The sequence below is a fragment of the Pterocles gutturalis genome, unplaced genomic scaffold, assembly GCF_000699245.1.
Source record: "Pterocles gutturalis isolate BGI_N339 unplaced genomic scaffold, ASM69924v1 scaffold13019, whole genome shotgun sequence".
Lineage (NCBI taxonomy): Eukaryota > Metazoa > Chordata > Aves > Pterocliformes > Pteroclidae > Pterocles > Pterocles gutturalis.
Genome location: NW_010135919.1, coordinates 89568 through 104630, shown reverse-complemented (window position 1 = coordinate 104630; position 15063 = coordinate 89568). Strand labels below are relative to the sequence as shown.

Below are 15063 nucleotides of genomic sequence, written 5' to 3'. Positions count from 1 at the left end.
GTGTTTGGAAGGTTTTTCACAAATGTAGGCAAGCAACTCACTCAGGCTGTGATCAGGCAAAGTATTTGTTGTATTCTTCTAATCACTTATCTTCAGATCATGCTCTCTCACAGGGAATAATTACTAAACCCCTGTGGATGTCTACAGAGACTCAAACAAAAACACAGGGCAACATCAAAACAGCTGCTTCAGGGGTCAAAATAGTTCTTGGTTGTTCAGTTTTAAATTTTTTTTCTAGAAAAGACAATTTTTCAAAAGAAAAACCTAGCACTTTTCTGTGGAAAGGAAATACTTCATTTCTGGAATTTTTACTCTCAGTCTCTGCATATCACTGTTTAGTTGGTAAGTCTTGGAGAAGACATTTTCTGGTATTACTGGTGTGATATAAACTTGTATTACTTTAAATTCTAAATACACTGCTGAAATAAGCAGGAAGTGGTAAACATATACTTCATTCATTTATTTTTTTCAAAACTGAATTTCTTCCCACTGTTAAGCACCCTCTATATGGGTGGTTATAAGCCACCCACAATACAGACTTCCTCAATCTATGTGAAAATAGGTTCATGTGTCCATAAACTTCCAGTTTACACTTTTCCCTACTTGATTAAAAATGATTCTTCTCAGACAACATGTTTTTTTTTCATTTTTGTATCTCTACTTCAGATGTTTCCTCTCTTTTTCCTTACACCATCAATATATCTGATACACAAGATCACTGCCAAAACTAAACTCAAGGAGCATATAAACATTTTTTTGGTTTAACATGCTAACCAAAAGAATCATGATATTCGGTTGCTGGAGGAGGAGATGATTTATGGTCTTAAGAAATTATGAACCACTACAGAAAGTTCACTGCCAAATTGAATCAAGACTTCCTGAAGACTGTGGGAGCTCTTCTATTGATTTAGATGGACTTTGGAGCAGATTCTACACTTAAAAATAGGACTACTACATTACACATGAAGTAATGAACAAAATACACCTCAATAAATATAAAATCTGAGCTGTGATTTTTTAAAATAAAATTTTGTCTGTAAGCACTCTAGTTTTATTGTTTAATGCAATATCTTCTTGACTACAATAGGATTATTAGCTTATTTGACAGAAAAAGAGTGAATAAGGCTAAGTCTTAAAACAAAGCAATGAACATGGCATGATGCAGACTTTAAAAGTTAAGTGCTGTAGAGAGCCTCTATATGGAAATATCATTGTCCATCACAGGCACACTAATGAATGCCCAACATAACCATCTTCCCTTTCCTTTTTAAGTTTTCATTCTATTTGTAAAAGCTCTGTGATGCTCAATGCTGATCCATCTTTTAAGAATATGGAATTACACCCACTTCCTTTTGTACAAGAATTACAATAAACTTCCTTTAGTGCAGTAGTATCTTTGCCTCCAGTTTCTGATAGGAAAGGGAGTTGGTGTTATTACAGTGAAAGAACACAGCTCAGCTGGCTTAGACACAAGCAGCTAGTGATAATTAACCATCAAAGCCAGGAAAATCCTATATTAGTATTCCCTACCTTATTTGTTTGCATTTTGTGATTGATCACAACTCCCTGTGTCATTGCAATAAGAAACCTACATTCATGTACTGCTTGATCCAGGCGAATAGTTTTAGAGCGAATATTTTACATGCTCTACCATATATTTTTTTGTTAGAAGACAGATCTCTATCCTCTTCATAGTTAGTTCCACTGATATTTAATGTGCATAACTTTTGTCTATAGATTGTAAGTGAAATACCTCACTTAATTATCCAAACAATATTCAAGCTCCTATTCTTTCAACATAAATCTGAGCAATTAGCACCGCTAGACTAAGAATTTGGCATTGGGCGATAAAATTTCTCCTGGTCCCTAACAAGTAATAATTACCTGGGCATGGAAAGATTGGAAAATGTAGTGTCTCTTCTTCTTTCTTCTTTAGATCACAGAATGCAAATAAGATCCAGAAATAACTTTTCTATTCCACAGCAGCTGGCAAAGTCAGGTGTTAAGATTGGCTTTTAGCGTATGATCACAGCGACTACTAAACAGTATAAATTTTTTGAAGTGACAGCTTGCCAGTTCTATAGCAACTTGGACTATAGTTCCTGTTTTTATAAACTTCCAACCTTTATATGTTAAGCCCATTTTTATTGTCAATACACTTCAAATTTAACATAATGCCAACGCAAAAATTTTTCCTTAATTCTTAAATTCCCAGAAATTACTAGAAGAATGAAAAAAGAAGTGTTTAGCTTCATTTTTAGACCTGCTTTTTCTTCAGTTTGCCAGCTTATAAAGCTCACTTCAGCTTTTTGTTTTCTTGAGTGTGTTTGCCACTTTGAAAGTATGAGGACATAGAAGAATCAATAAAATAAAGTTAACACAGGTTTAAAAAAGCTCCTGCCTGCCAAGGCTGTGCTTAGATTGACAGAGTCAACAAAAGCACAGATGAAGCAGACTAGGACACCTGCAAGCTCTTACTGTTGGTTATGTGCCTTCACTCCGCACAAGAAATAAGCATTTTTGTAACGTGAAGCACCTGAATGGACCTTCTGAAGTCACTGGAGCTGCAGGTGACTGTCACCACTGTCATCCTCATCCAATAAAGCTCACATGTGCTTGTGATTAAGATTTCCAAAAGCACCCGAAGTCATGATCTTCACTGTTGTAACCCAACACAGTAACCTGCCATCTCACCGCAGTTTCAGGGCACTAACGGCCTCACCAGCCTTCACCGGGACTCTGACCTACACTCCCTGCCCATGGGCTCAGGGTCTCCAACTCTGTCCTTTCCCTTTAGTCTCTGCCTCTCAAGCTACACTGTAGGACTATCTGTCTCCAGCCCTGTCCCTGGCCCTGTGTCCTAGACTGACATCAGGACTACATTGTACACAGCCTGTCACCTGGATGGATCTCACCTTCCAGCTTGCTTTCCGCCATGTCTTTGGCCATGTCTCCTGGATGGACTCTGGACCCACGTTGTGGCTTTGTCTCTAGTCTTGTCTCTGGCCCTGTCTCCTTTTGCTCCTCACAGGATTCTCTGGAGGGACGCTGGATCTGGTTCATTGCTTTGTCTTGTCTGGGACAAGTCGATGGACCCTGCTCGGGTCCTGTGGGACTGAGCCCTGCTGGGTGACGGCGCTGCCTGTGCCACCGACTCCCTTTCCCTCGGGGAACAGGCAGACCTTGCAGCCAACACTCGGAGACATGACTCAGTCAATAAAATCAACTGTTCTCCTTTAATTCATTGGGCTTTGAATCAACCCATGGTAAGCACCTCCTGTACGAGCACAGGCTGAGAGAGTTGGGGTTGTTCAGACTGGAGAAGAGAAGGCTGGGGGGGGGACCTTACAGCAGCCTTCCAATACCTGAAGGGAGCTACGGGAGAGATGGGGAGGGACTCTTTATCAGGGAGCGTAGTGAGAGGACAAGGGGTAACAGTTATCAGCTGAAAGAAGGTAAACTAGATATTAGGAAGAACGTTTTTTCCTGTGAGGATGGTGAGGCACTGGCCCAGGTTGCCCAGAGAAGCTGTGGATGCCCCATCCCTGGAGGGGTTCAAGGCCAGGCTGGATGAGGCTTTGAGCAACCTGGGCTAGTGGAGGGTGTCCCTGCCCATGGCAGGGGGGTTGGAACTAGATGATCTTTAAGGTCCCTTCCAACCCAAACCATTCTATGATTCTGTGATTCTAAGTTTTGTTTAAGACACAATCTGCAATATCAGCCCTTCAGTTTCTTCACTGAGATTCCTCCTGAAGTGCAGGAGAACTCTGAATGTTATGCAATAAAAATTTGAGAAATCAGGCACGCCTAGTGCAGTGTAGTGTTCCTTGTTCACGTGTGCTATTTCAACTCCTTTAAAAAAAACTAGAACTGAAGCATCTGAACATACCTCTCAAAGTGCAGTTAAGGCAAATGGAATAAGTAAAAAATAAATCAATTTTCAGCCAAAAAAAAGAAGGACTGATTTATGAAGTGAACTTTATACCATATCTATTTACAAGGCACAAAGTAATCTTAACAGAGATCTAGGACCTCTGTCCTAGAAAATTCCATTCTTCAAGGAAAATCTTTGCCAGTGCAAAGTGCTGGAATCATTCTTCTAGCAAAAAGACAGGGATGATACCAAAAAATGGAGGGAAGGAAAGGGACACAGAATAATGTGATACTGATTATCTACTCAGACAGAGGCTACACCAATAGTAGTTTATGAAATGTGACAGTTTTCTGGCTCATAAGACATCTGGAATTGTCTGACCATGGCCACACTATTAAATTCTCTCAGCCTCCAAAACAGGGTGACCACATCAAAACTCAACAGTTCCTGGCCTGTGCCAACCCCTGAACCGTGCCTGGGAATTGACTGGGAGAATGCTATCCGTCCAGACCAAAACTGTACCAGGATCTCTTTCAACAATAAATCAGTACAGACAAGAAAGTTCAGTGCAGGAGAAAGGTCCCCCAATCTACTTCATTTACTTGTATAGCAGTAGCTCCAGTCTCCAAGGAATGTACTTCCCGTATCCTTCTCTTACACTACAGTTGAACGGCTGAAACTGTGGAGCCATAATAATTTTTCTGACTCCCCTCTGTTATGTTTTGATGCCATGGAAAAATCAAGCCTGCAGAATCCCACAATATTAACTGACACCACACAACATAGATGGTACATATTCTGCTTGACCTGTCCAGCAGCCAAGTCAGAGGATTTGGTCAATCAGCCTACACTCGTGTCCTGACTGGCCATCTGCCCGTCTGATCAGAACCCAGGTAACTACTGGCCTCACTGGAACCACATCTCAGGCTCAGCTAGAACACAGACTGTTTCTCCTCCACCAAGAAAAAAACATACCAGATGTGATACTACATCTGATAGAGGTGAATGCTACATCTACAAAGGTGTGGATCAATGACATTTCAATGATTAGTGACCCCTTTAATGGCTTCTCTGAAGTCAACAGAATGACACTACAAGAAAAGCAGAATCAAGCCTGCTGAAATTTTGGTTTTGCACAAATACAACTGGATGTAACACTTCCTCATGCATGTGGGCTTCCCATGAAAACTCTGAGGATTAAATAGTTACCTTCTTTAAATTTTGCTTTATGGTTGTACTGTCTCTCTCCACAACCTTCATCATTTCTTGGCTTGCCATGTACAAGATGTTGGCTGCAAAAAAAGAAACATTCAATAATGTAATTACATAGCAAATGTTTTATAAAAAATAATACGGGCCCAGCCCTGCAAAAATGGAAGGCACCTAGAGCACTCATAATTTTGGCAATCGCACTGAAAAGAATCCCACTGACAGAAATGGCAGCATTTAACCCAACTAACGGAATAATCAAAAAGGCATATAGACTAAACTGTCACCCCCAATTAATCAATTCCATAATTAATGGAAAGGGAAAGACACCTGTGGAACGTAACTCCATCATCTACCTTACAGACTTCTGAATCAGCCCATGGTGATGACTCTTTCTCTACTGACTGGTGAAGGAACTTCGATGACTACCTTTCACTACATACTTTCAGAAAGGTAAAGGTGAGCATGATAAATCACCCATGAAGCGTTTGCAAGAGTGGACTTTTAAGTACAAAGCATTAACTAAAAGGCATTATTAATCAACAGACTATTAAACTACTGACATTTCAATATTCAAGTCATTCAAATATTCAACATAACAAATAATAAAAATAATGGCAAATAATAGTATAATTGAAAACTGCAGTCCTGCATAATATTGACAGTACTTACCCAGACAGGACTGCACTGGACACCAAATGTCTAAGCCTTACCTTTCTGGGATGTCTTGGTCTGCAAGGTACTGTCTCAGAGACATAAATGGTTGAGTCTAAGTTTGGACACCTAATTAAAAGCAGTCTAATTTTATGAGATGTGGAGTTCTGGTAGGTCCCATGTATGTTAGACAGTTCCGCAAAGTGGGTCAGTTTGCTTGGAGAACTAAATATTCATAAATTTAAACATTTTGACACAGAAGGACCACACTGTGTCCACCTAGCCTGCCTTCTGTTACAACAGAACCTATAGAAGCTTGGCAAGAAATTTCAGCGCACAGTCCAAAACCTGGCTTTGAACAAGCACATCACCTGCTAGATTATGAGTTTTGCTGCTAGAATAAACCTCATGTATTCAACTGCAGAAACAAGAGTTGCTACATGACCATCCATGTTGCATTATGTCTGCACATAGTGAGAGGTCTTCCAGAGAGTGTTCAGACTTGCTCAGTTTTAATATGGGCTATCCATTTCTGCGCTGTACTGATGAAATGCGCAAATATCACTATCCAAAGAATCACCATTTCTTTTACCCTTTTTGTTCTGCCCAGTCAGCTGTGCTAATAAGATGGCCAAGCCTCTCCCGTCCTCACAATCTGAAGCCTCTATGCTTGTTGGATCACAGAGACATTCATAACCTATTTGTGAGAATGAAGGGCAACATTCTTCTCCTTTCTCACCAGTTTGCAAAACCAAAGGAAGACCCTGAATGGCTAAATAACCTTAAAGTACTTCAATTTCCAGATCCCAGAAAGACTGAAATTATTCTAAAATGCTAAATCCACTTCCGAAAAACAGGAGAAAATGGAATGACACTGACAATTTTTAAAATTTGAATGCACAAATAGTTAATGACAGTGTTAGATCTGATACTGCTCTGAGACAGGAGTAATACATTCTCACAATGTGTGATAGGGGAGGAAACGGCAATCACATAGGTCTTTGGTGGTGACCAAAACATGGAGTTGGCTGAATTCCAGCACTGCTCTAAGGAAACAGAATGCCACCAGAGAGATGAGTGATGGCTCCAAAGATCAAATGTTAAAAGACAAAGCCACTGCTCTCAAGTGAAAAAAAAAAAAATCCTAGAAAGTAGTATCTACTTCTGAGCCAGCCAAAGAAGATGTAATTCAGTTATAAGCCTGCAGAGCTCTGTCTTTTTCAATTAAACGTGGAACAAGCAAGCTCTTCCTTTCCAAGACAAAAGGGTTGCAGATGTGACATCACATAGACAATCCAGCATCCTATTCTATTTGGCAAAGAGGCCTCTGTGCAGTTCTGTGTCTAGCAACCCAGCTATCTAATCCTGTAGCGCAGCTGGCAAAAGTCTGTCCACCTACAGCATTAGTAACTTCATGCCCTGACGCTGGTCTTCTTTTTCTCAAATGAGCTCCAAACACTGATGCATTATACACCTTTGTTAGCAGAAGGACACACATCTTAGAATGTACCTTCAAAAATCATCTAGGAAAACCTTAAATGAAAGCCAATGAGGAATTCTGTATGTATTTCATTAATTACAGATTGATTCCTGTTTCTAATGTGACAAATATGACTTCAATGCTCAAAACTCTTACTTATAAATGAAGCCATCTGTCTGTCAAAAGCCCCACTCTCTATCAGAAGGAAAGGCAGAACATGGAGAGCAACTCTTGCTACCCTAGGTGCTGGTCCTTCAGGTGACAGATGTGTCTTACTATGGATTTACGAGATTTCCCAAAGCACTAAGTGCAAGACCCTGGATTTGTCAGGGTATCTGTGGCAACAGCACTTGTACCCAACCCATTACACGAGGATTTTAGCATGCCAGGCCTTTTGCTTTCCAGTCCAGAAAAAGGTTCTTTTTAGGAGGACACAGTGGGCAGCCTACCTGCAGTCAGAACTTCTGCCATTACCTTGCAGCATCAGCAGTGGATGGCAGGCAGGGATGAAAATAATGCTGGCCATCACAGAACCTGACATGTTACCAGCTCACTCAACTTCACCGGAATTGTGCAGACAACTCTCCACCTTCAGTTCACTCATATTGTACAGAAAAGTGGGAGCAGTAAATACTCCCCTGCTCCCCTTCTCCCACCTTACTGGTTTCTTTGTCCTACCTCTTGTTCTTCGTGGGTTCTGCTCATATTTGAGCATATTTGAGTTGCTTGTGGGGTTTTTTTTTGCAGTAAAAAATAAGAAATGAAGTAGAATTCACACACTTAGTAAACTTAGATTAGTCATAATGATCCTGAAAGTAAAAACACAAGACAGCAAAGGCAATAAGGACACTCCTTTAAAAGGAACTGTCTCTGAAGGCTTGTGTACTGTGCAAGAAAAGGAACCAGGAAGGCAGGATTAAGCTAAACCGGATGAATGGCAAGGTTAAAGAGTCTATTTCAACCAAACAGAAATCCTTCAAATTTTGGAAACATGATCCTAGGGAAGCCAATAAACAGGAACTTAAACTTCAGCAGGCGTTAAGTAAGAGGAAATTGCAAAGAGCAAAAGTAGGTTTCCAAGAACAAACATTCAAACATTTAAAAATAAACAATAAAATATTCCTTAGGTATATCAGAAACAAGAGGCCTACAGCAGAATTTGTACAGGCTAAGGGAGTAGTTAAAGAAGATAATTACACAGTTTGGAAGCTAAATTATTTTCCTTTTTTTGCACTCACCTTTCTTGTTCAAAACTTTCAGGAGCTTTCTGCTCTCTATAATAGTTTTCTATCAATAAGAATGATTTCTTTGTGGGTTGTGAGATATCAAGAAGTAGCAAAAGTGGAGAATACAGAATATATCAGGGGTAGAAGGTACATATTTAAGAGTTTTGAAGAACCTTAAATACAGAATCGCTGAGCTGATAACAATCCTGCTACGTTAAGAATCACCTTGTCCGGTGGTTTCGGGAGTTAAAAACAGTGTCTAATTGCTACTGATTTTACAAAGGAAAATAGTATCTTCCTGATCTATAATTTCTTGAACATTCCAATCAACACAACCAGATGACAAAAATTATTGGTCTTCTAAGAGTTCTCTGTTACATTTCAGACAATAAACTTTGTTTGAAACTAAGCAGCTGTACAATAGAAATAGTCTGGAAGCAAAGAACAAAGATTAGGATTAGATTAGCTGATTTTCATCACAGCAAGGAACAAGGTATGGATTCATCACATACAAAAAAAATTGTGATTATTACTGAAATCTGTAAATAACCACTGAACACACCTGGTGATTTGATCATTTCTGGGGTGGGTTAAATCATGTCCCAAGATGACTCTCTTGTCAGTGATACGGGCTTTAGATCTTAACTTGAATTAATTGCCTAAACTGAAGTGGGATGAATCCTGGCCTAAGATTCTAGTCCACTTTCATATTAAAATAATGGGTAAATTATTTCTTAATGATCTGGTCAATGGATAAGTAGTTTATTGATAGTATTTGCACAGGACACAACGCTAGCCAGTTTGTGAGGACAAGGCAGTGAGAAAGGAGAGACCTAAAGAAGAGAGAGAGAAAAAAATCAATGTGCTAGCAAATTAAAATAAAATTGAAGAGATGGTAAGCAACACACACTCAGAAAAACCCCCAAATATTATTTTCTCTTACAGGCTCCTAAATTAATACAAGGAATGGAATCAGAAATCCAAAGACCCCTAAGATGACTGTTGCTCACTGTGTGTATTTACTTAAAATTCTAATAAAATCATATATTATGTTTCATAAATAATAGGAGGATGATGATACAGAATTCTGCAATGCCATTATGTAAAACATAATGACCACACCTGAGGAACTGTGTATGCTGACAGTCACAACTCTGTGGGCCACTGCAAAACTGAGACTGGTGGCGAAAAGAGGCAATGAAGTACAATTAAAGATGTGTTGTTGCCATCATGTTCCTGATACTTCATACACTGTTTTCCCCTCTCTTACAGCATGATACATTAAAAAGCAAAACAATAAAAGGAAGTACTTTTTAAATTTCATATGCAATTAACTGTGAACCTTACTGCCACAGGAAACTGATAAGCATACGTATTTGCCGCATTCACGTCTAAGCATGTTGCCCTGAGCTCCTCTAATTGTAAATACAGTTAATACAATTAATTTTAGGGCAAATATCTATAAAGGCGAGATAATTTATACTTCTAAAAATCTCTCATTTTAGGTACTGTTCTCTACGTCTGCTGTCATTCTTGCTTGGTTTCCTCTGGATATGTCCAGTGGCTCATATCTCTCTTGAATTTTACTGACACGGTATTTCAGCTTATGCTGGAGAGTTTCTGCCTCTTCCACAGTAGAGCTGTAGCTCTTTCAGCCCATATACCTCTTCATATATACCAAAATAATGTCTGTCACTCTACAATATGACATGTTAACCCACATCAGCCTGGGATCCATGATATTCCCAGGATTTTTTCCTGCAGAAATTTTTTTTTTCCTTCCCATTGCTTAAAAAGTGATTTACCATCCTTGTATGTAATTGATGTACAAAACAACTTGGCTGCTTAAGGAATTAAAGCATTCTCCTCTCCACTTCTCTTAGCTTGTGAAGGTCATTTTGATCCTGTCCCTGTCCAGCATATCTGCAGTATATTCGAGCGTGGTACTATCTGTAAACTCAGTAAATACACACTGTATTCCATCAGTCACATCCCTAACACAACCATCGGATAGTAAAGGAATGAAGATACGACTGTTATAAAACCTTACTAGCTACATCTTTCCAGTTTCAAAAATCCTCCTGAATCCCATTTTCCAAACAGGTGTACATCTGTCTAGCAGTTGTTTCAGGTACATCACATTTCCCAAACCTCATTATAAGAACATAATGGGACACACTATAAAAATCTTTATTAAGATCAAAATATCTTAAATCTACTGCTTTCCTCTAATCCACATTACACTATAAGATGTTTTATGTCTGTGGAAAGCTATATGGAAAGAAATCCCATTATAGACAGGAATAGTAATCTCTCTTGCTGCTGTGGAATGTCAAACTGAGCTTCTTCAGAAAAGCTATTTTTCTCAAAAGCTAAGTCACAAGTTCAGGGAGAAATCTCTGTGCTATTTCCTACTCCCATACTCTGCTAACCTTGGCATTTTTTCAATATTTAGTTCTTTCCTTTTTTTTAAAAAAAAACGTTCTTTTTCCTTATGTCATGAATACTGAGCTGCTTATTCAAAGGAAGTAACTCAGAAGAATTCACTTGCTTTTTATGGGTAATTAGAAAGCCATCTCCAAAGGCTCCCAGGGACTGCTACTATGAGCATTTCAGCCGCTCTGAAAGTCAGGCCGTGAACGCGGCACAACCAGAAGCTGAGACATACCAAATGAATGGCATCTGAAATCTTTCCTTGGGCTATGCAGAGGAAGGCCTCCTTGTGAGATCACTTGTCCGTGCTTGCTACCTGGTGTCACAGTCTGTGGAAAGACTTCCAACCTGTGCTAATGCTCGCTTTAGCTGAGAATCTCTAAAGATTCCCAGAATCATTACCAAGAGTCCTGGAAAAATATTTATTGGTTTTGATTGTCATGATTTCAAGGACAATACAATATGCAAACTAGAGCTCACGTGCTGAACTTCCTGAGTGATGAAGCTGTCTCAACGAAATCTGCAGAATTAGTCTCTGCACCAAATAAAACACACCGAGAAGTCTGCAGGACCCTGGCTCAAAATGCAAGTATGGGCTGTGTGGAAGTTGTACTGGAGCTGTGACCTTGGTGTCCATGCTGAAGTTACGGTGAACGTGTAGCTTCAATCTGTTTGGCATCCATCACTATATCTCACTACTCGTGGAAGAGAGAACTATCTGGGGTTTAGTAAAGACAAAGTAAGATTGAAATTGGTATTCTGAAAAATCATTACAGGTGAAAGATAAGACTGAATGTGGGATGAAAGGTCAGGAGGCCTGGGATTTTCCTGAACTATCACTGAAGTCCTCTGAGACCCTGTGCAAATTAAAAAACCTGTATGTCTCAGTTTCCTCATTTTGAAAACATGCTTCAGGCTGCTATGATAATGAAGTGGTTTTTTTGTAGACTGTCTTCAAAATACTTGAAGTGAAAAGCATTGTGTAAACATAGTGACTATTAATTTGTTTTTGAAAAATATATTTCTTTAACAGCAATGAAATTTACAGAGCCAAATTGATCATGTCCCTTTAGAACTGCCCACTACTACCCTGAACATTGCATTTCACAATGAGCAAATACCAAAAATCTTCAAAGCTATCCAATGAAGAATACATCAAAAACAGAGCTAAGGGCTAGACTGTAAGTACCCAAAGTCAAGATGTGCCTCTGTGAGAAAACTGTCTGCAAATCTACAGAAACTGGCCAACCTACCTAGCGACAGCTGCGGAACCCCAAAGCATTTTTATTACATTCTATTCCATCTCAAGCTGCTGATACCCCTTGTAATTCATAACCAGGTCACCAGTGTTTAATAATGAAAAAATCTATTGTTAATTATTTAATTATCATAATCAATAAGGCTTTAGAGTTTAAAAGTTAAAGTTTTAACAGGCAAATACCATGCTTATCATGCTTTTAACATATAAATACCTCCTAAAATATCCTAACTTTTTATATGCAGATCTTTTATATACACAGATTACCCTGAAAATAGAAGCCCTTCATTTATTCCCAGGTCAGGTTTATGAAATTAACTGCCAACTTAGTTTTTCCCCATGATCCTGCCAATGACCTTTCTCCTGCCCTGGCAGGATCATTCCCTCTCCATGGATTAAAGGTGATTAAGGATCAGTGTCAGTTTAGTCTCATACATTTGTTAAGCAGAGACGACAAACTGTGCCAAAATGTGTTTGATTTATTTGTGGTGGTTTTGTGATAGAGGAACCCTGATTGGGCTCAAATCAAGGATCCAGAAAAGAAAAGAGTGCTTTATATCATTGGTAGCTCTTTAACCCAAAGTGTCACAGCAAGGACTTAATATCCTTCAGCTAAATTATTAGTTTTCACAAACAATAATGGCTGAAATCAATCAAGCTTTTCAGTGCTTAGGGTTATTTAACCACCAATTCAGTTAACCAGTTGTTAGATGAATACCTGTACCTATTGAGCTGAACTTCAAACACTTTGATTTATTCACAATGCAGTCAAGAAAATAACATATGAAGTAAAAGATTTCCCAATTTTGAAGAAAAGCATGTCTGGCAGTGTTATTATTACTTTCTAAAGATTTTAGAACTAAATCTTAAACGAATACATTGTCAGTTGGCTCTATGGATATCAACAGATCGACGCTGGAACTTGGAAAGCTGTGCAAATTTCAGGGAAGAAACATGATTATAACTTGGGACAGACACACTTTCTCTTTATTCTCGATTCTTGATTGTTGAAGCAATGCAGAGATCTCCTGTACTTGGATTGAAATATGTGTTTTTTTCTCAAGTCTTTAAACTTCTTGCTTGATTACTGAATATCCACAGATCATTTGTTTGCTTATTTGCAAGAAAAATATTAGATAGGGCTAGATTAATTGCAAACTCACACTGGAAACTGAGGGCTCAAATTATGTTGTCTGTGGAAATTCAAGATGAGTTGGAACTATGTCTGTATGGAAAGAAATCTTAAAAAAAAATATTACTTGCACATGGTGCACACATCCATAAAATACAAAAGAGGGTTACGTATTTATGACTTGACCACTTAACCCTGATAAACTTTGAGAGCTACACACGCCCCTGATTAATTTAAAAATCAATTCTGTGTTGTGGTGCCCTGACTAGATCTTGTTCGGTGTGGTTTTGCTCTGTAGTTGGTATCTTAATTACGTAAAAACAATATTGCATTCTTTGGTGGCCTACAGAGATGAATTTACTGTGACAGAAAGAATAGACAGAAGGAGATGCCATAATAATGAAACAACTGAGACAATAACAGAAAAAAAACCCTTTTAGACTTCACTGGCTAATGAATTTCAGGAAATAATCAGAACAGTTCCTTTTCCAACAAAAATGAGTGGTTGTAAAGATAGCCCCAATCTGGACACTTTAATGGATGCACACACACATTCTTTAATAGCTTGTTCATCAGGCTAAAATAAAAACACGACTACAAAGGGTTACCCGAGCTCACTTCACTTCCCTACTGCTGTTGGCTTGAGATGATGTTGACTCTATCAACAAGATTGTGGCTGTAGGTGTAAATTTATTAAGTCCCACTCATCAAAATATTGCTCTATTTTGTAAGTTAGTAGGAGCTATGCTCTGGAATGGGTACAGGGGGAAACATGAAGCCAAATTTTTACTTCAAGGTCCAGACAGCATTAACCTTGGAAGAACACACTACATGACTTTCCAGAGTGGACAAATTCAGAGGACAAGGAGACCACAGCACTACCTTCATCACGCTTCCCCAATGCAAATCTGGTGCCACTACTCTTTACTGCATTTTGACCTCCTGAGCAGATGAATACAGACCAGAGAGACTTCTTATGCTGTCTTACTAAGGCTCTGTGCTAAGGTATTGTCTTTTTCACCGATAAATGAATAAACTTTCTTTAGCTAGAACTGGAGGAGGTTGTAAGAGACCAGTGATCCTCTCGTGACTGTGGTGCGGGCTGTGGGTATTCTCTGTACTTCTATGGGATATTCTGAGACCCTGCAGCATGGCAAGCTTTTGTCACCCCTCCTGGCCTCCCTCACCCATCTACTACTACATCCAGCTTCCTTGATTCTGTTCCCCACCTATAGAGAACCTATGTTTTAGATATGGGTTTTTTTTTCTTCATATGTATTCTATTAGCTTCATTTTTCCAGGTTGAATGTAATTTAGTTAATTAATGTATTTTTCAGTCAAATAACACGTTCCAGCTGGTCTCTGTCCTCCCAGCTCATTATGGTTAAAAGACACACACCTGAAGTGAAACCAGGCCCAGAAGAGATCCTTTAGTTCTTCAAAAATCTTTTGCAAGTCAGTTGTGCTACAGAGGAATATTAACAGGTAGAAATATCAGAACCTGTAGAAGGACCTCCATTCTACAGCACATATGATACAGCACATGGAATACAGCTTGTTACAGTAAGAACCTCTCAGGGCCAAGAAATTATATGAAATTAGAAAGTGACAACAAAGACACCAGAAGTCAACAAATATTTAGAACTCTCTTAACCAACTACAATCAAAATTTAAGCTACATACTACTATAAAAGCCTCAGGTCTCTAAGCCTCTACCTCTAAGAACGATGCCTTTATTCATCACATACCACAATTCATCTCATCCTAAAGTATCACCTAGATAGATTAAGCAAGTGT

At 38.9% G+C, this 15063-nt stretch overlaps 1 protein-coding gene across 3 annotated transcripts in view; it reads right to left on the bottom strand.

Annotated features, from left to right (window-relative positions):
• The window catches only part of LOC104468083 (chromosome unknown open reading frame, human C2orf43), a 107746-nt gene that overhangs the window by 9411 nt on the left and 83272 nt on the right, over positions 1-15063 (bottom strand). For all 3 annotated transcript variants that reach the window (XM_010082094.1, XM_010082095.1, XM_010082096.1), the window contains one exon: positions 5084-5166. In XM_010082094.1, coding sequence (XP_010080396.1) covers positions 5084-5166 — 83 coding nt within the window. The remainder of the gene's footprint in view (positions 1-5083; positions 5167-15063) is intronic.